The 22531-nt window shown below is 36.4% G+C and overlaps 1 protein-coding gene across 1 annotated transcript; it reads right to left on the bottom strand.

The window, feature by feature from the left end:
• Positions 1-299: 299 nt before the first annotated feature.
• Positions 300-689, bottom strand: LOC123306342. The gene has a single exon (XM_044888313.1). It carries the CDS (start codon positions 687-689, stop codon positions 300-302), a length of 390 nt encoding a protein of 129 aa, XP_044744248.1.
• Between the last annotated feature and the right edge of the window lie 21842 nt (positions 690-22531).

The raw sequence follows: 22531 nt of genomic DNA, 5'->3' as shown, positions 1-22531 counted from the left end.
TTGGAATTGTGTTGGCTTATAGTTAATTAACTTCTTTACAAAATTTTCCAAAATTTTTTCTGAGCCAGTTGGGATAGATTTATCAGTATTTGTTTCTACCTTGATTTCTTCCATGTAAATATCATCAAACTGTACATTTTTCTCTTCATCCAAATAAGTTTTCGATATATCTTCCGTTAGTTTTATCCATATCCTTTTTTTTTGATATCTTTTTGTTAATGATTTTTTTACTTTCACATAGTTTAGAGTGTTAATAAGTTCTTCTTCTTGACGAAAGCCAACAGCTTGTTACACCCATTTCAGTCCCCTTCTTCTCGTTCCTGCGATATGGAGCTCCAACTGTCTTTCCATCTTTTTGGCGGTTTTCCTGGAGGTCGCTTTGATGTTGGTTTTCCATTTCTTACAACCTTCGCCAGTCTGTCATCTCCCATCCGTGACACATGCTCGTTCCAATATCTCCTTCTCGCTGGCATCCACCTCACCACGTCTTCAGTCTGGCATTCCTCTCTGATGTCACTGCTTCTCCTCTGATCTCTAAGCGTATTACCAGTAATTAACCTGAGTACTTTCATCTCATTTATGCGTGCCATCGTTTTTGTTTCGGCCATGTCAGCTCGTGTTTCCGCCGTGTATGTCATTACAGGTCTAACGCATGCTTTGTAAATTCTGACTTTGCTGGTGGTTGTCATATAGTTATTTTTCCAGATGGTGTTTCTTAGTGCACCTGCAATTCTGGCCGCTTTATTTATCTGATGCCTTACACCTTCTTTCAAGTTCCCATATGGTGAGCAGGTGAGATCACTGTATCCAGATAATTCAATTCGGAAACCTGTTCTATTATGTTGTTATCAAGCTCCAATTTACATCGGCGCGGTTTTCTAGCAATCACCATAGTTTTAGTTTTAGTGGTTGATATTTCCATGCTTAGCTTGTGAGCCTCTCTGTTGAACGCCCGAAGCAACCACTGCAGACCATCCTTACTATCCGCAAACAACACTGCATCATCCGCATAGCATAAGATCCTCACAACTTTGTCTCCCATTCTGTACCCATGCTTCACCTTCCTCACGCTGTCTACTATTCTGTCCATCAACAGATTGAAAAGCAAAGGACTGAGACTATCTCCTTGTCTTATTCCCGTATCGATGTTTATTTCGTCGGTTGTAGTCGTTCCTGCCTTGATTGTGGTGACATTGCCCGTGTTCAGTTGTTTAATCGTCTGTATAATGTTTGGATGTATTCCTCTGTGCTTCAGTTCGTCCTCAACATCCATCAGTTGTATTCTATCGAAAGCTTTAGTCATATCTATGAAGCACAGGTATGCGGGCTTATTATACTCGATGGCCTTCTCAATTACCTGCCTAACGATAAACACTGCATCGACTGTTGAACGATTTTTCCGAAACCCCTGCTGTTCTTCGCCTAATGTGGTATGACGCAAGATGTGCTGACCTAGAATTCGAGTGAACAATTTCATTGAGGTGCTCAAAAGAGAGATTCCCCGATAGTTTGCCGGATCCGATGTTTTTCCTTTCTTGAATATAGGTATCAAAATGCTCTTTTTCCATTCATCAGGTGTTGTTGCGCTCTCCAATATTTTATTGTATAGTCTTGCGAGCTGTTCTACCATGATTTCTCCTCCGTATTTCAATAATTCATTGGGTAGGTCATCTGGGCCGGGAGCTTTGCCATTTTTGAGATGTTGCATGGCGCTCCTCACTTCATCCACTGTAATTTGTTCAACTTCTTCTACGTTTATTGCCTCTTCTCGCCTGAGACTATGTGGCCTTTCGGGTTGCTGGTTTTCTTTTTGCGAGTGTAGGTTTACGAAGTGACTTTTCCATTTATCAGCTGAGATGTTACTGATTCGAAATGTTTCGTTTACTTCTTTTTTGGCAGCTCTGAGCATTTTCCATATGCGCTTTTGTGTCCCATATAGGTCATCTTTCATCTCTTTGCTAAATTTTTCCCAGTGCTCCTTTTTTATTTCTCTTATTCTATTGTTCACTCTGTTTCTGGTTTCTGTATATCTTAGGTAGTTTCCAGGTGTCCTGTTAGCTCTGTATGTTAAATGAGCTTGTTTTTTTTCCAGGGCTGGTGACTTGACCTCTGGAGTAAACCAGGACTTCTCTCTAAATTGACGAGTGGTCGATTTAACAGTTCGTTTACCCAGTGCCTCGTTGGCTGCTTCGAGTATGTTACCCTGCAATATACTCCACGCTTCATTCACCGTTTGTTGCTCTTCAATTGGTGATTCCTGTATTTTCGGTATTCCCGGAATCACCATACTGCCCACCCTGCCATTCAAATCACCCAGAACAATAATTTGGTCACGATTAGGCAGCCTGTCAATTGTTAGTTGTAGCTGTTCGTAAAAATCGTGTGCCTCTTGAACTGGCCTTCCTGCATCTGGTGCATATACTGATATTATGTGCAGGGTGTATTTTTCCAATTTCAACGTGATCTTTAGAATTCGATCACTCTGATAGTCGATGTCCTCAATGGTGTTCTGAAATCTCCGATTGTTAATAAGTTGGTAATTCAAAAACCTCTCCATCAGTTGTTGCTATTGAAGTTACACATATAATGTTTGATTTTCCATCCGCTGTTGGTTTTACGGTGAAATCAAATCTCAGTTTATCCATGATTTGTGGAATAGATGCAGAAAATGTTGTTTTATAATGAATAGACACTCAATTGCGTTTCTCTGAAACAATAGAGGGAATCTTTATTAACAATATCAAAACTCACAATATAACAAACCTGAAACAATAGAGGGAAACAACATTTAAAGCCTCTAATTCAACCTTCTGAAACTATTTATTATGACGCTTCGAAAAAACTTCAAAATTTATTTTAAAGTGTCAGTTCGGCCATTCCACGTATTGGAGCAATCCAGAAACACACATTTCACTCCTGGCATTTTCTGGATAGTACACCTGAAAAATATTGCACATCATTTTGTATTCCATCTTCAGTTTTCGAAATAAAGCACTTACGTTTCAATTATACAATATTTCTTACACTCACAAACTTATTTATTCAGTACCAATAACTTTATAACTTTCAAAAGTCTTCTCGACACTCACTTATTCACACTCGCTAACGAAAAAGTTTCAAAATTCAAAATGTTTCAATGGCGAATCCACAAATGTAAACGCCGCCTAGCGGCCAAATCACTAACCTAGAAAGTGAGTAATAAAATTAGAGTTCAACTTCTTTGGGGTAGATATTTTCATTACATATTCGGTTACCAGTGAACTATATTCAGAAAATTTTTTAGATGTCTGACTAGAAAAATAGGCATTAAAAAAATTGAGTGAGTATTTATATCAGCGTCATTCAGTTGAGAAACTATTTACCAATTTTCACTATAATTTTAGGTTCGGAGATATCTTTGTTCTAGATGAATTTTCTAGTGTTAGACGATTAAGGAAGGCTATGCGAATATTCATTTCCATGATTTTGATAATGCCTAGAAACCTGAGCAGAAGAAAGTATACGATATTAAATTTCTGACATAACTGAAGTTGTACATGCATTACTGGACTTGCAATATTCAAGAAATGATATGGTGGGAACATTTCAAATGAAAAGTGGTGATTCGACTTGGAATTTTGCAAGCAGTTGAAAGTGATTAATAATTAAACCGTTCGACAAGAATTTCAAATTGCGTTAATGAAATTACAACTGTATAGAATCAATTTTCAGGCGGTCTTGTTGAGTTGGTTGTAAGTGCTGGAAAATACTTGCTGTGTTGGCATTTTGAACTGCATAATCAGGTCGATTCTGTTTGGAAATAGTAATATGGTTATAGAAAAGATATTGCTATCACAGCAAAGTTTGAAAAACTGGTATTCTAATCATTGATTTTGAGCAATATGATCTGTCAATTTCTAGAAGATCTTGTTATTTCAGTTTGCTATATCAGCAACATCATTTAAGTACTTGCTATTTCATAACAAAGTTGAAAATGGCAGTGAATCTCTTGTTTTTACATTTCTTCCAAGAGTTAGAAATTTAGAAAATAGGCGAGTAATTATAAACATGCTTCGTTTTAGTAACTTTTTGGAAACCTTCACTTGAACTTTTCATTTATAGCGAAAATATGAGACTACAATTTCGATATATTAGGGACGCCACTAATTCATTTGAATTGTCTGATGAAATGTTTCTGGAACTGTTTCGCTTGAATAAGGAAAGAAGAGTTGAATGGATTGGTTCAGGAACCAACCAGTAAAAATACAGTTCTTTTTTACCTACAAGTGGGTGAAAATCCATAGAGAATTTCTAGGAGATTGATTATCAAATCAATTTCATCTGATTTTTTGTTCTTTTTTCATTTCCAGTCATAATGCACAGTTCAACCAAAAACTCACAATCCAAATACCGAATAAAACACTAAATCAAAGAGTATCAATTGATGATACTCTTTGATTGAACACAACTTATTCTTCTTTTTCATAGAACAATTATAGAATTACATGTTCTTTTCTATGAAATGAGATTCTTACCCTTCAGAACAGTGTTGTCAGCTCAAAACATTCCATTATTTTTCAACAATATTGCTATGGCCAAAACTCATAACCAGTATTGCGTAAAACGGTGAAACAGAATATTCGGTCGCTCAGTCATATTGCTATATTTCATAATTATAACAATGTTGTAGATTTAGCAATGTTATAACAAGATCCGAACAGAATCGACCTGAATATCTTTTCATCCAAATAAATTATCTCCAATATTTACATTCATTTATTTCCACAAATTAAGATGTCTAAAACTCTGGTGTATTCACTGATTCGAATTTGTTTTTAATTTCGTGGGGATATGGGATCAGTTTCGTTTTTCCCACTGTAGGTAGCGCTGTTTAGAATTTTACAGAGCATTGTCATTTGATATTTGAAAATAATTTGAATACTTTCCTACGACGTACGAATATGTTGTATTTATAAGCGATTATTGTTGTGTGAAAATGTATTAGTTTCGAAAAAGGGGTGTAGAACATTCATTATTCAACATGTCGTTCAGTAAGTTCAGTTTTCTGTATGGACAATCAAGAGCTACAGCTAAGAATTCGGTGTTGTTGGAATTTGAAGCAGAACCAAATCAGATGAACGAACATTCGGGACCGATATAGCTGAGTTTTATGAAAACTTCAGCAAAATTTCAAAGAAACTGTATTGGAAATACGTAATGTGAATTGTGAGCATGTATTGAGAATCAGAAATACATAAATCTATTCGAGTCTGTTACTTCCAATATTCTTCCTGAGTAGATATAGTGAAAATTCCTTTTCCGTCAACTGAATATATTGGGTATTTGACATCATCTGTGATTTATTAAAATCATATTGAATTACCTAAGATGTCTAAAACTCTGGTGTATTCACTGATTCGATTTTGTTTTTAATTTCGTGGGGATATCGGATCAGTTTCGTTTTTCCCACTGAAGGTAGCGCTGTTTAGAATTTGACAGAGCATTGTCAATTGATATTTGAAAATAATTTGAATACTTTCCTACGACTAACGAATATGTTGTATTTATAAGCGATTATTGGTGTGTGAAAATGTATTAGTTTCGAGAAAGGGGTGTAGAACATTCATTTATTCAACATGTCGTTCAGTAAGTTCAGTTTTCTGTATGGACAATGAAGAACTCCAGCTAATAATTCGGTGTTGTTGGAATTTGAGGCAGAAAAAATCAGATGAACGGACATTCAGGAAGGATATAGCTAAGTTTCATGGCAACTTCAGCAATATTTCAAAGAAACTGTATTGGAAATACGTAATGTGAATTGTAAGCATGTATTGAGAATCAGAAATTGATAAATCTATTCGAGTTTGTTCTTCAAATATTCTTCCTGAATAGATGTAGTGAAAATTACCTTTCTATCAACTGAATATATTGGATATTTGACCAATCAATTGTGTTTTATTAAAATCATATTGAATTACCCCCCTCACGAATTCGAGTTGTCAAACGGAAATTATCTTGAAGTTGAAGAAGAACAGTAAATACTCCTTTGAGCCCTTATTCGGTAGTGTTGACAAATTGTTTTTACAACGAAAATTGAACTGTAAATCACAAATATTCCTTAACAGCTGACAAAATGGGCCAGTTCATATTTTGCACTCGTTGATCGATATTCGATATTAACGCAAAACAAAATAAAACGAGAGAGTATCATTGGACTTCCTTCGGTAGAATAAGGATAGAACGAAGCAAATGACATGGTGGCGCCGCCACAAAACTGATCCCATATCCCCGATTTTCTGAAATGTTGATGCTTGCAAAAAGTGACAAGTGCACACACCAGTGTTTTAGACATCTTAGAATTACCCCCTCACGAATTCAAGTTGTCAAACGGATACTATCTTGAAGAAGAACAGTAAATCATCCTTCAAAGTTCAAACCCTTATTCGATAATGTTGAAAAATTGACAGATTTGTTTGTACAACGAAAATTGCACTGTAAAGCACAAATATTCCTTAACAGCTGACAAAATGGGCCAGTTCATATTTTGCACTCGTTGATCGATATTCGATATCAACGCAAAACAAAATAAAACGAGAGAGTATCATTGGACCTTTGGTAGAACAAGGATAGAACGAAGCAAATGACATATTCATATTCATATTTTTTTTTTATTCATTTATTTTTCCTCAAAAATTTACAGGAGATGTCAAAAGGAGTATAGATCGCAAAAATTTCCTTACATACTAATAGGTATAGTACACAATATAAAACAAATATATGTACCCATATATACACATATAACATACACATATATAAAGACACAGAGACAAACATTTTGATAAATTAATTTAGGGTTTGTTTAAAATTTGTAATTTATAAATTCATCCATTGTGTAGAATACACCTTCCACCAATATTTTTTTCATTTTTTTCTTGAAGGCTGCACAAGATAATGATTGTATTTGCTCAGGTATTCTGTTGAACATCTTCAGTCCGTTGAAAATGTGCATATTTTGGGTTTTATGGATACGATGATAGGGTAACACATATTTTCTCTTGGATCTTGTGTGGTGGTCGTGAACTTCTTGATGTTGTTTGAAGTGGTTCTTGTTTTTGAAAACATACATTAGACACTCGAGTATGTAGCATGATGCAACAGTAAGTATACCATATTTCCTGAGTAGCGGTCTACAACTCGCACTTTTGTCAACTCCAGCTATCAATCGAACTGCTTTCTTCTGTTTTAGGAAAATACTTCCAGCCTGTGGCGATGCACCCCATAGGATAATGCCGTAGGTCATCCTGCTATGAAAGTGTGCATGATATACAACGAGTGCTTCGTTAACGGTAAGTGTGTTTTTTATATGCCTTATTGCGAACAATGCTGTAGAGAGCTTCTTACCCAACTCAATTGTATGTTGTTCCCAGCTTAAATTGGCATTGATTGTCACTCCAAGTAAGGAGATGATGTCCGAATTTGGCCGTTTTGTGGTGATGGTCAGTTGTTGTGTCTTCTCTGTATTGACCTTCATTCCATTTCCTTCAAACCATTCCACTGCGTCTTTTATTGTTTTTTTAGATTTGTCCTCCAATAAAATATTTCTTGTGGCTTTGTTTAGGAAGGTTGTATCGTCGGCAAATAATATTTGGTCATCCGCATCAACGTTATATATCAAGTCGTCAATGTAGATTAAAAATAATACAGGACCCAGCACTGATCCCTGTGGCACACCATAGTTAATTCTCCTTTTGGTTGATTTTTTTCCTCCATAATCTGTAATTTGGTATCGGTCATGCAAATAAGATCTAAACAGGCTCAATGCTACTCCTCTTATGCCAACATACTCCAATTTTGACAAGAGCTTCTCGTAATCGACACAATCGAACGCCTTACTTAAGTCCATGCAGGTCAAGGTCACCTCCTCAACTAACTTACAAGATGGCGCCGCGTAATGTTTATAGCGCAGAAAAAGTTTGTAATAAATGTACAAAAGAGGTGAAAATAATCATCACTTGTTCAAAATGCAACAAATACTACCATCCAAGTTGTGTACTGAAAATTTGTGGAATGTATGTGAAAGCTGATGGGGAAATCGTTTGTTGTGGAAACATAACCTCCAAAAATTGTCATTGCGAGGAGAAAGATCAGGAAATTCGCAATCTGAAAACCCGAATAGCAGATCTGAATGAGGCCTCTTTCGAACAATCGTTGAGTGGAAATCAACCACCTAATAATAACGGTGATGTTTCGTTGAGTTGCGACGATGAGACTAATTCAGTAAGTACCATATTGAATAACGAATTTTGCAGAAGCGCTGAAAGAGAATATTTATCCAAGATAATTGAAGGAAAGAACGATTTGATCAATGAGTTGAAGGACAAAATTATAATTTTGAAAAATTACTCAAATTTAATTGAATCGACTGTAAACAAACGTATTTCGCCATCTATATCATCAAAGAGGAGTGAATTAATTCCTGAAGAGATTAATCCATCTACCGTGGAACTTCCTAGTTCTTTTGATCTAGTACAGGAATCTACATCATTAGAACACATTAGAGAATTGTCGGAAAAGAAAACTGTAAGTAAGACAAATAAACATGAAAAATTGAAAAAAGAAAACAATAGAAAGAACTCAAAAACAACTCTAGGGAAAAGTTGTTCTCAGAAAGGAGATATATTAATAACGGGTACGAGCGCAAATTCGTCGACTTTCATAGGTGCACCAAAGAGAGCTTGGGTATATGTTGGCAGAGTGGGTGAGAACGTACAGGAAATGCAGGTTAGGGATCATCTCGAAAACAAATTCCCTGATGGGCGTTTTTCGGTCGAGAAACTTTCTGGCCGTGCTGGTACTGGCAGTGTAGCATTTAAAGTTGGCGCCGACATTTCCCTACTCGACGATCTTTACAACCCTCAAAATTGGCCACTGGGTGTGGTGGTGAAGAGATTTAGGTTTTTTCGCGAGAGAAATGTTAAAGAGTAACACTGATACGGTTATGAAAGGAAATAAACCGGCCAATGAAAAATATGAGTCAATCCTTAATTTAAACATTCAATGCCTGAGAAATAAATTGAATACATTTCTATTTACTTTAAGTAATTCTGACTATAAAGTCGTTTGTTTGACGGAACATTGGATGAGTAACGAAGAACTGAAAGGTTTGAATATTGAAGGTTATAAGATAGCGAGTACATTCACTCGCCAAAAAATGGAAATGGGAGGCAATACAATACTCGCGAGAGACGATATAGATACGAAACCAATAAGTAAAATTAAAGAATTGTCAGTGGAAGGGCATGTGGAGATGTGCGGAATACTCGAGATAGCTACGAATACGTATCTTTTATGTATTTATAGACGTCCTAAGGGTGACTTTGATATTTTTATTGATAAAGTGGACGAGGCGCTAAGTTCAATTTCAGACGGCTCACATTCCAGGATCGTCATTGCTGGCGACTTCAATGTTGATTTCAATGGAAAATGCAAGGAGAATATAAAAATCCGAGAATTATTATTGTCATATGGTTTACACGTTATATTTAAAGAACCATCACGTATAACTGCGACTTCAAGTAAATGTATTGATAACATCTTCACAAATATAAAATGTACCGACTATTATGCGTGCACAGTCAACCATCATTTATCGGACCATCTGGGACAGAGATTGGACATTGTACTGGCGGATTCTCCTGGAAAAAAAGAATATAAAATAATTCGTATATTGAACAAGAAAAATACTCTCTCCTTCTGTGAGCAATTACAGAGGGTGGATTGGAGTTGTTTACATGTTGACTCCATACGTGAGTCATACGAAATATTCCATAAGACCATATCCTCGATATTCAATGATTGTTTTCCTGAAAAAAAAATAAAAACTTCAAATCAGATCAAAAAGAAATGCTGGGTGAATCCGGAGATAATAAAACTACAAAACAGGGTTGAAGCTGCTCACACAATATTCCAAGTGACAAGAAATGAACATTCCTTTACATTATACAGAGAGTTAAAATCTGAACTTAAGAATTCAATAAATGAGATCATCAAAAAGAGGGACATAGAGTTTATAAATCGATCAGAGAACAAGAGTCGCGATATTTGGAAAGTTATAAACTCTAAAATTAAACGTAATTCCAGTAGAAACAGCTCAAAGGAACTATCAGAGGAAGAATTCAACTTATATTTTTCAAATATAGCTGGAAAGATGAATGTGCAGACCGGTAACTCAGAAGTAAGCAAATGTCTTCTGAAGAACAAAAAGGTGGAAACCACAAAATCATTCTTTTTATCTCCAACAACACCTGAAGAGGTAAAACAAGTGGTTTCCTCGATGAAGAACAAGTCGGCCTTGGATATTTATGGTTTTTCCGTGGGATTGCTGAAGGAAGTTATCCATTGCATAGCCAGCCCACTTTCATTGCTGATAAATAGATGTTTTGAGGAGGGGATCTTTCCAGATGAGCTGAAGCTTGCCAGGGTAATTCCCCTTCATAAGAAGGGCGATCAAGATCTATACGAAAATTATAGACCAATCTCTATTCTGCCAGCTGTCTCAAAGGTCTTTGAATCTCTGATAAGGACTACCTCAGACATGGTGGCGCCGCCACGAAACTGATCCCATATCCCCGATTTTCTGAAATGTTGATGCTTGCAAAAAGTGACAAGTGCACACACCAGTGTTTTAGACATCTTAGGTACCACTACAAATATTTCAACCAATGACAGTCCATAGAAAAACATTTTTTTTCTTGGACTTTTCGCCAGCTATTCGGGATTTCGGACCACTGTGCGTCAGGGCATTGAGCCACGTATTCGCTCAAATATTCCTGGAGTCTCTCTGATTACTCTGCACGCATCGATGATGCGGTTTCACAAGTCCTTTACATCGCGAACAGGAGTACGATAAACCAAATGCTGCAAATGGCCCCAAATAGAGAAATCGAGAGGATAGAGATCCGGGGATCGAGCGGGCCAGTTCTGTGGTCCTCCTCGACCTATCTACTGATTTACATATGTTTCAGTTAAATGCTGACGTGTTACTTGACTAAAATGGCCGTGAGCCCCATCATGCATAAAAAACATATCCCTTCTGACGCCCAAAGGAACTTCTCTTAAAAGTTGAACGTATGCCTCACCATTTAATGGAGGTAGAAAATGAGGCCCAATTAAATCATCCCCAATAACTCCGAGCCACACATTAAGAGAAAACTTCTTGATAGTTAGTTTCGACAATAGCTTGAGGGTTTTCATCAGCCCATATGTGGCAATTATGAAAATTAATAATATTATTATTATTATTTATTTGATAAGAGTCAAGAAACAATTCTATAAACTCAAAGAATACAAAATAAAAGTAATGCATATCCCGAGAGAAAAAGATAAAACAAAACTTGAATAAGTTACAATTTGAAGATTGAAAAATCATAAATATTGAGAAATTATGAATAAAACAGATGAAACATATGTAACATCCTCAAGATTGGCGACCCTGCATCCATCCATCGTATCTGTTCTTAAAATTGTTCACAGAGGTATCATCCACGACGGCAGATGGTAATTGATTCCAAAAATGAAACACTCTGTTGGGAAAAAAGTGTTCCCTCTGAGATGTCTTGAAATTTTCCCTCCGCAACTTATATCTGTGGCCACGCAAACGTTCATCGTTGTTAAGAGAGAAAATTCCACCGAGATCTACATCAAAAAGGCCGTTGAGGGCTCTATATGTGATAATGAGGTCCCCTCATTGCCCCGAGAAAAACTACATTCGTCTGTGAATTCTATCTTCTTCAGAAAGTCACAATTTCTTTTAATCATTTCCAGCATCCAATTGCAAAATTCAAGACGGTTCGGAAAGTCTCGCGGTAACAGTGCCTCTACTCGTTGCAGATGGTAAGGGTATAAGAGTTGTTCCTTTAAAACTCGAAATACCGTCATATGATCAACATTTAGCTGGAAAGCAATCTTTCTAGTATTGGTAGTAAAGTGTTCTTCAATCAAATCAAGTGCTCGTACTTCCCGATGGCGACCATATTCTCGTGATTTTTGATGAAGTCGGGCAAATATTCTATGTGAAGGATGCTGCCGTTGAAGATACATTTCAGCAGATCTTCTAGAAGCTTCTAACCCATTCCCCTGCGACAGACCGTAAACGTAATGCATATCAGCCATTTCCTCATTTGTGTATGCCATTTTAATAACAATTTATTACAGCCCCATTTTAGGGGCTGTATCTTAACAAGGGATGCCCCAATGAAATTTTTCATATGAAGGATTCTATCTTTTTTTCGATGAGGAATCACCTCCGCAAATGTTTGATATTTATAGTTACACCCTGTATATGCTTGTTTTTTTTATACGTAACACAGATTTTGTAGAAATCGATTGCAGTAGGTACTCATGCCCGTTTTCACCAACGATCCCTAAATTTTAAGGAATACCTAAGCCCGTTTAAGTGACTCTTAGCTTCAATTTCGTTTTCACCAACGTTTAGTGCTAGGGGACACCCATAATTATGCCCGAAAGTCGATCCCTTATCGAATCCCTAATAAAATACCACTATCAATCTGCTTGCTAATAGCTAGAGCGTGGATTTTACATAATATATGTATTTTAAATACTGATGTCTTCGAAGAAATTTTTGAAGATGAACATGTTATTGAGATTATTGAGGATATTGAAGATGATTCAATTAATGTTCACTCTGCAGCAGGGACAAAACGAAATAATATAGCTAATTTTTTGTTCTCCAATTGATTATGCAATTTCCTCTATTCTATATCATGTCTCGTGTTCTCTACTGTGTGTTACCAATTAAATTCGAAAGTTTTTAGAGATGATTCCTCGTCGAGAATGAGGTCGATACTTGATGAAAATCCATAATTAATCATCACCATCAGGTCAATGATGATGCGAACCACATGTACTGGTTAAAACTCAAAATATATAAACTCTAGTTTATAATTTGACCCCCTTAAATTTTCAACAAGGGATCGCCCCCTATAAACTTTTGCACTTATTTGGTAACACTAGTAGAGTTCCATTATTTTCTCCTCAACTTGATCCCAAACCACGTGACCTGAAAATCTGCTCTCTGCACTGAGCTCCGAGATGTAATTCTGGAACGCTGCAAATGTATATGTAACACAGAGTAGTAACATTTTTTTGTAATGTACTGAATGTAATAATTTATAAATGATGATTAACACTGTTTTCATAGTTTATTCATTAACCAACATAAAATACTTTTATTCGAACAAAAATAGAATTATCAAACTTGACAGGGTGGGAAGTAAGTCGTTTTTTCAGTCCTAAAAAAAATAATATGAAGATGCTATTGAATCATTGACAGTACCAATTGTGCAACTGTAATGCTCTGTAACTGACATATTTTACAAATCTTCATATTTTTGACTCTGAAAACATGATATACAATAACTTACAGTTGTAGAAGAATATTTTTGGTTTAAAATCTCTACCATCTCATCCAGTGAATTTTGCAATCTGTCTAGCCTTTGCATCTTTTCACGATGCCTCTTATCTACAGAGGATTCCTTCTCTCTCCTCTTTCTGGCAAACGTAGATTCATAAGACATATTGCCAGTATTGCCACTATCTCCACGCGTGGAAGTTGAAGGTTCAGAAAAATTTATTTCTTCAATATTTTCCTTACCCTCACATGTTCTTTTAAAATCACTATTATAGCTGCTATATGTTGCGACAGGAGTAATTTCTGGTTTTTTGAATAATATTTCATGCATGGAGGCGTAATATTGCCAATATTTCTTATTTTTGCCACTTGTGTTGTTATGGCAGACACATCTTTGTAGGTTTTGACCAAACCTTTCCATTTGGTGTCCACTTGTACAGGGGTATAAGCTGTTCCAAGGGTCATATTTATCTCATTGGCTATTTTGCGCCACACATATTTTTTAATCCCTCTATCTAGATGTCTATCATATTTATTAGTATGACAATGGCATTGTGATGCCAAAGTTTTTCTGTTTCGGCACTAGCTAAAACCCAATTAATTATACCTCTCTTTGGAATGAAAAATCCATCAACATTACTTCTATTATATTCTATTATGTGGTCCCTTTCACGGGCAGGTGGCTCTAGAAGGGACAACTCCGAATCATACACTCCACCCTCATGTGACCGGCCGGCGAAGAAGGCTAAAAACCTTTTGAGGAGGCCTTCATACGATGAAGTAGCTAGTTTGTCACTGAGGATAGTACTCCTTCACAACGGCTGGTCAGAAAAGGCCCTCTCGAAGAAGGAATTCAACACTGTAGAACTGGCGTTGGCTGCTGCAATATACAAGATCCACACCTTTGTTAAACTCAGCTACAAGGGTGCTGTCGTAACCTCCTGCGTAGAAACCCTCAGCTAGGACTGGCTACAGAGTAGCTCGTCCAAGACACTCATCCGAAGGGATTTCTAAAAATCATTGAGATTGAGATTTTTTGGATCGTTCAGAGCCAGGTTGTAATGCCTGTGTGTTGCTTATCTGGCCACACCTCGTACAAAGATGTGAAGAGAAGAGAGGTCCAGTAGCATCTCCAATGCTTATGTAGGGGTAGATGGCTATGAGCGATCAACACTACTTACCATTCCCTTCTGCAACTTCCGAGACACTCGACTCTCCAGGAATCGGATATTTTTCGGGGTTACATTGATTCAAGTATTGTGGAATCGCATCTTCATCTTTAGAAAAGAATTGAATAAATATAGGTGTATAACAAGTATTGATATGATAATTACCGTTGAGCAGCATATTAGCTGTATTTATATCTTCAACTACCAGTTGCACTTCCTCCCCATTATAATTTATATTAATCAGAAATTGTTCACCTTCCATTTAAAATATTAAAATTTAGGAATACTTCGATCGTTATCGAATGAAAAAGAACTGAAATTTTTTAATTTATTTCACGAAACCCAGAATACATATGTGTATATCCTATATGTATAGTGTTCTGTGCATGAAATCCGGGCTAATTCTATGACGGAGACATAGACCCATTATCTATGGTCAGATAAAAACTCTGCTCTATGGACTAGTATGACACTACGTCATAAGTCAGAAATACGCTGAAAATATTACACATTTTGCTCTGATCGTAATAAAGGAACGGTATCGATGTAACAGATTGAAAAGATGCGATTCTGGAACTCGATAATTATGAGATCGTGACGGGGTTCGGGGATCGAAATGAGTTCGTCACATTTCCGATCATTACCTACTAAGTACCCCTTATTTCCCCTCATTGCCCCCGTATTTTCCTCATTTCCCTTAATTTCCAACTCACTTCCCTTATTTTCTCTCATTGCACCCAATTTCCTTCAACTGTCCCTAATTTCCTTTTATTCCCCTCCCCCTTTTCTTTGCGAGTGTACACAAAATTTCCCCAGTGAGAGACCCCTCGTATTCAGTGCTTCAGATAACCGTTTCATAAAGTAAGTCAAACTGACGAAACTGCTATACCTATTTTATTTCTTCCTAGTATAAATTCAAATAAACAAAACACGTGTAGTTGTAAAACAGTTTTCTCTACTATCAGAGCAATCTGATGTACAGGGTGGGCAAAATTCGTTGTCTAGTGAGGGGATCTCGAGAACTATAGCAGCTAGAAGAAAACGGACGACACAATCTCGAGCTCTTTTTTCTTGACTAATCCAAAACTGAAAACAGATCCAGCCTAACGTTCATAGATTTTGAGTTATGAACGAAAATTGAGAAATTGTCATTTTCAATGAAGCTGAATAACTCTTTTATTTGAACTCGTATTCGAAATCCGTTGTTACATTCTACAGGCACTTTTTTATGAAGAATTCGAATATGATATCATTAAATTTTTTCATTCAGTCATTTTCGAGATACGACAGGGATTTCCGATTTTTCAAATGTAAACTATAGTTGAAAATACTCTCATTCTGCGGCAATTTTTTTGCTGATTTCAAAAATGTATCATATGTGACTATTCACATGAATATAACATAAAACAAAATTTAATACTTTTTTCTGCTTTTCGATTCACTGTTGAATTTTTAGTAGGCTGGCGTAACCATAGCAACCGTTGAATATGCATTATATTTTGTGAACCTGAGGCTCTAGGATTGAAATCACGGATTGCTGAATAAATATTTCGATGATTAATTTGCCATCGTTTGTTCTCGCGATGTTTGGCATGCTTATCTTACGATGGTTCTCAATTCGAATACTACCGTGGACAGACGTACCTATTTTTCATCATCTTACTTTTGACTAAATCATAATTATAGATAGCTTTAGTATTTTATTTATTTTACTGACTCTTTAAGTTTCTTTCATGAATTGAAAAACGATAATTGAATAAATTTTCTCCTTTAATAGTCAGACGAAAGTCTTTTACTCTCTTTTAAAGGATATCGATCTCGATATATAAAAGAAATAATTATTCGACAGTCTGTGATTCCTATCACACAAGGTTGAGTTCACATAGGATTATGTGGAGTTCACAAACCATAATGCATTTTCAACGGTCGCTATGGTCACGCTAGACTACTAAAAATGCAACAGTGAATCGAAAAGCGGGAAAAAGTATTGAATTTTTTTTCTTATGTTATATTCATGTGAATAGCGACATATGATACATTTTTGAAATCAGCAAAAAAATTGCAGCAGAATGAAAGGACTTTCAAATATAGTTTACATTTGAAAAATCAGAAATCCCTGTCGTATCTCGAAAATGACTGGATCAAAAAATTTTACAATATCATATTTGAATTCCTCATAAAAAAGTGCCTGTAGAATGTAACAACGGATTTTGAATACGAGTTCAAATAAAAGAGTTATTCAGCTTCATTGAAAATGACAATTTCTCAATTTTCGTTCATAACTCAAAATCCATGAACGTTAGGCTGGTTCTGTTTTCAGTTTTGGATTAGTCAAGAAAAAAGAGCTCGAGAATCTGTCGTCCGTTTTCTTCTAGCTGCTATAGTTCTCGAGATCCCCTCAGTAGACAACGAATTTTGCCCACCCTGTACATGATCAAGGAAATTCTTCTGAAACTGAGGATAAAGAGAAGATAAAATTGTTCGCAGGGACTTCCCACTTCGTAGGAAAGACAACCCATAATGTAAGAAGGCAAAGAAGATCATCTGATAATGAGAGAGTATTATCAAAAAGAGCAGTTCGGCAGGGCAAGAAAATCCGAAAATTAGAGATTAAAGTTGTATAATTTAAGGAACGGATGAAAAGGGCTCAGAAACTTGATTCATCTCCAAGTTTCATCAAATTGATGAATTATGTTTCTGAGCCCACATATAATTTTATAATGGCTCAAGTCAGAAACCAGCATGTCAAGCCTAGAGGAAGGCGATTCAAAGTTGAGGATAAAATTCTGGCTCTGTCTCTCTTGAAGGCAAGTGGAAGGGGATATCGTTTATTGTCGAAACTTTTCACCTTGCCTTCAAAGAAAACACTGGGTCAGCTTCTTAGTAAGATGCCACTGAAAGCAGGTATAAATAAGCAGGTCTTTTTATCCTTAAAGAAAACTGTCACTAAAATGCCGGTGGAGGACAAGTTCTGCATCCTCATGTTCGATGAAATGTCTGTCACTCCTTCCTTGCAATATGATTGTAAGCAAGACAATATAAAAGGAGTGCCAGACACAGGACGTTCAAGGAAGCCGGATATTGCCGACCATGTGACAGTGTTTCTTCTGAAGGGGTCCTGAAAAGACAACAAATCTGAAGAATTCAGTGAAAGAAATAATTCAAGCATGCCAAGAGATTGGTTTGAAGGTGGTTTGTACTGTGTGTGACCAAGGGGGTGCAAATTGTGCTACAATTAATAGTCTCCTGAAAGACAGAAAGGAGTATTGCCTCAGGCATCACTTGGAGGACCGCTACTTTGGATTTCTTGTGAATAAGCAGGAAATCGTCCCTTTGTTCGATGTTCTACATTTGATCGAAGGGATTCGTAATAACCTCATGACAAAAGACCTGCACTTTTGTCATGAGGGTATAGAAAGAGTAGCGAAGTGGTCACACATAGAGACATTTTATTTCCTGGATTCTTCAGATGATGTAAGAATGTGCCCAAAACTAACTGAGCAGCATGTGTTGAGAGGCAAAGTTAGGAAAATGAAGGTATCATGCTGCACACAATTGTTTTCACACCAAGTTGGGTCTCTTATGAAAAGGATTTCTACATGGAGTAAATATAGTTTATATTTTTTTAATTAGTTCATTGCGATGACTTCGACACTTTGTAGGGACTGTTAGTTTTGAAGTACTTGTGATTTTTTTATTTCTTGTATGAAAATATGTACTCATAAGTGTTCTCTATTTCACAGATATCGATCATGGGAATAGGTTACCGCCAGAAGCTGTGGGTACTGCAGAACTCATCCTTTTAATGGACAAGCTATTCGACAGCCTTAACAGCAATACTAAATTGGCTCCGAGTGGCAAACCATTGAAAGGAGGTGTGACTAATGGATCGTGTTACCAAGAGTTCTGGAGGAATTCTATTACATGCCTGAAGAGCATGAGATATTTTCCAAATGAAAAGAACTGCCTGGTTTCAGTGCCCTTCTTGAAAAATTTAATTTTCACAGTAAGAGGATTCATGAGGGTTACGAAATATCTGCTGTCGTAACATAAATTCAATTATTTTTTGACAAGAGCATTTAATCAATTCATTTAAACTGGCTGTACTGAAAAAAAAATGTACTACGCTAGTTGGGCAAGTTACCTTAAAAGTTGGCGCATTTAATAAGGATTCCAAAATATTATGACATTTGCTAGAAAATTTGACAATTAGACTTGGACAATTTTTTTTTGTAAAAAAACCCAATTTCAAACAAAATTTTATTACTAGATTTGACTACTAGATTCTAGTTTGAGTGACACGGAGAAGTGTAAGCGAGACAGAAATCGTATCTCCAGGTAGTTCAGGGCACCGCAGGCCAATCAATGACTCATTCTTATTTGCTTCCAACCAACCAAAACCAATCCTTAACTTAAAGCGAATAAGAATGAGTCATTGATTGGCCTGCGGTGCCCTGAACTACCTGGAAATACGATTTCTGTCTCGCTTACACTTCTCCGTGTCACTCAAACTAGAATCAAGTAGTCAAATCTAGTCATAAAATTTTGTTTGAAATTGGGTTTTTTTACAAAAAAAAATTGTCCAAGTCTAATTGTCAATTTTTATAGCAAATGTCATAAAATTTTGGAATCCTTATTAAATGCGCCAACTTCTAAGGTAACTTGCTCAACTAGCGTAGTATATTTTTTTTTTCAGTACAGCCAGTTTCAATGTGGCGAAGTATTAATTTTGCATACTTAGTTGGGCAAAAAGTGTCATTTTCTTCCAAGCTGGCGTAGTTACCTTTGAATTTTTGGCGACAGCTTACAGAAGCACTAGTCAAGATTACATAATAAAAATAAAATTGTAAATAAATAAAGATTTGTAGTAACGGGAGTTAAAAAACCATCACAGTGTGTAGATTTTCTCGTTTTTTTTAATATGGCAATAATTTTTAAAATACATAATTTAGATTTCTTTTAATATTTTTCTGATAACTATCATGACTTGGTCTATCAGCTTTTTCCGGCTTGACGTCAACGACTGGGACACCCTGTACATGGGAATTATTGGTTACAGGAATATTAGTGCTTTATGATGAAGGGTTTCCCCAAATTGAATTGAATTGAAGAAATCAGCAAAGTACTGATGAAACGTCAACAAATTTAAGAAAAACAGTGTTTTCCTTCAGTCCTCTAACCAATAATTCCCATAGGACATTAGAATAATTTCTATTTTATATTTTACTTATAAACCCATACACTTTGATGTATATTATGTGGACATTTGAATTATTATTTTTATTTTATTCTTTACATATAAGGCCATACACTGTGATGTATATATGATTTATTCATGAAGAAATATAGTTATATCATTGCCTGCATATGTGTTTTCTTTATTCAAGTCATTAAGCTTCTGAGAACATTGGATTTGAAACAACTTGTACTGGAATGGTAATATAGCATCTCGACATGCTATATTAATTAATTCCAGTACGTTGTTTCAATCCCGAACTTCAAATCAAAATAAGTGATTTTAAATAGGAAGCATTTCAAATTTTCCCGCTCATTTGTTTCAAATTCCGGCCGCCAGAGTGCTCTTTTATTTCCATAAACCACCGCATGGGGGCGCTGAAACTTGACCCTACTTCTTAGAAGGGGAGTTTCCCTTCTATATGGATGTGTTCTGTGATCCGTTTTAGCCCAATTCGACGGTCTGATAAAATCATGTTATGAACTGCATCGATATTTCCTGGGACGGACACAGAAACTGGCCTTCCCGATCGGTCATCATCTTCAATGGAAAATTTACCTCTTTTGAAGCTTGCAGTCCAATTTTTCACGTTCGAATACGAAGGATATCGATCACCAAAGATATTGAGCATATCTTCGTGAATCTGCTTACCTCTCAACCCTTTTAAATACAGGTACTTGATGATGGCTCGATACTCCAATTTTTCGATTTTCACAATTTCGGTGGACGTCTTGTTTCTTTTAATTTATTGCGTAACTCTGGTTTATTTTTTTGACCTCAAACTTCACACTGACATTTCTAACGAGTTATTGTTCGTTGCTATGGTGACGCAATATTTTTTTGTGCATGGTTTAGGCTGAGCATGGGCAAACTACGGCCCGCGGGCCAGGCCCGGCCCACGTGAAAGTCTAATCCGGCCCGCGTCAAGATTTTGAAACAATCACCAGTATTTTTGTTTTCTAAGTTTGACCGCCTGATAAGGTAAAGCAATGTCACCTAATACCGAGTTGTCTCAAAGCGTAAGTTGCGTACTGTTTATTATCATCTTAAAATGTTGAAGATTATACATCGAAGACGACAAATTAGCTGGAAACGTATTAGGTGGAAGAAGGACTGATAAATGAGGGCTTCATAGCTGCTGAAGTGAACCATGAAGTCCATGCAGCCTAGTTTTGGGATACAGGACTTAGGTTAGAATATAAGCATATGCTTACATTCACTTTATACAAATCTAAAGAAGTCACTTTTGAATTAATTGGTGATAAACAACTTCTATGTTGTATCTCAAAACTAGGCTGCATGGATTTGGTTCACTTCAGCCCTGAATCCCTCAAATAAAAGTCCACCAATTTGTTATTCAAATTGCATAGAGTTGTGCTCGAGGCTCAGCCTTAGTATTGCGTGTGCATCTGGCAGCGGCTGGCATTATTTCTTGTAATCCCCAGAAAATGCAAAAGTCGCCAAATCTCCTTCGATGTTCCAACGACTGCATCACAGAACACGAATAGTGATGCATGGAATCCAAAACTTGCAACGAACGGTTTGTTGCTGAGCTCCAAACATGAAGGCAGTATTCAAGTGTGATTAATACATGAAAATGTATTCAATTATTCGATTCTGCGTAGTTTGAATCGATTAAGTAACGGTTTCCTTCATAATGAAAATTTTTGAGCTTTAAGAACGGTATTAATTATTGGATCTAACATTAATTTTAGTTTATCAAAGTTTGCGCGCAACTTAGCATAGGTGTAGTGTTCTAGTTCTCTCAATTCTAAACTAAATTATTTTGGATTTGCTTGGGAGTCTTGGGACCTCAAGTTATAGCAGTCAACAGCACGGTTACTGAGATGATGATATTATGCTCGTGGTGGTTAGTAACGAATCAAGCATTAAAATTTTCGTTTGGTTCGTTGTCAACGTCTGTGTAATTCGAAGTATTTTTGACCTTTTGATTTTCATTGATGAGAGCAACAAAAATATCACATATTTTTCAAAAATTACAAGAAACAAACAATCACGTCCTTCAAAGTACCTTTGATTCATATTTACAACATTACTACTGGAGGGAGGAGCACCAAATATGACGGGCGGAATCTGGTATCGTGGGCATATTTAATGAATAATCATAATATCTCGGGAACAACTGCATATTGTTATGTGAACAGGTGTTTTCCACTATGAAACTATGAATAGCAGCGTAAGCAACCGACTATAAATGTGCCTACACATTACTCTAACGTGACGTGGGCCCATGTTATAATGCGCATGATTCAAAAATCTAACATAGGATTTTGCGCGAAAGCGTTCAATGTGGGAATACACGTGTCAACGTCACGTCTGACTAATTTAACGCTTCCGCAAAAAATCCTATATTGAATTTTCGTTAATGCGCATTATGACTTGATCCCACGTCACGTCAGAGTAATCTGTTGGCACCTTTAGTGACCAGCTTTTAGCATCATCAGGCCAATTTCTACCAGAGTATGGACAATTCTTAGAAGCTGAATCACAGTTTCATTTTTCACATACTCTTTCGTATCCTACCGAACAATAATTAATTTTTGTCATTTTTTTTTTACTTTTCTAGGATATTAGTCAGGTTTGATGTAAAAATCGAAAAAAAGTTAATCACAATGTGTATTTTATTTTTGGCCCGCCTATGTAGTTTTTCATTTTATCTGGCCCTCCCCTCAAAAAGTTTGCCCATGCCTGGTTTAG

The sequence above is a fragment of the Coccinella septempunctata genome, chromosome 1 (assembly GCF_907165205.1).
Source record: "Coccinella septempunctata chromosome 1, icCocSept1.1, whole genome shotgun sequence".
Classification (NCBI taxonomy): domain Eukaryota; kingdom Metazoa; phylum Arthropoda; class Insecta; order Coleoptera; family Coccinellidae; genus Coccinella; species Coccinella septempunctata.
The sequence above is the reverse complement of the archived record's forward strand: the minus strand, read 5'-3'. Positions and strand labels throughout refer to the sequence as shown.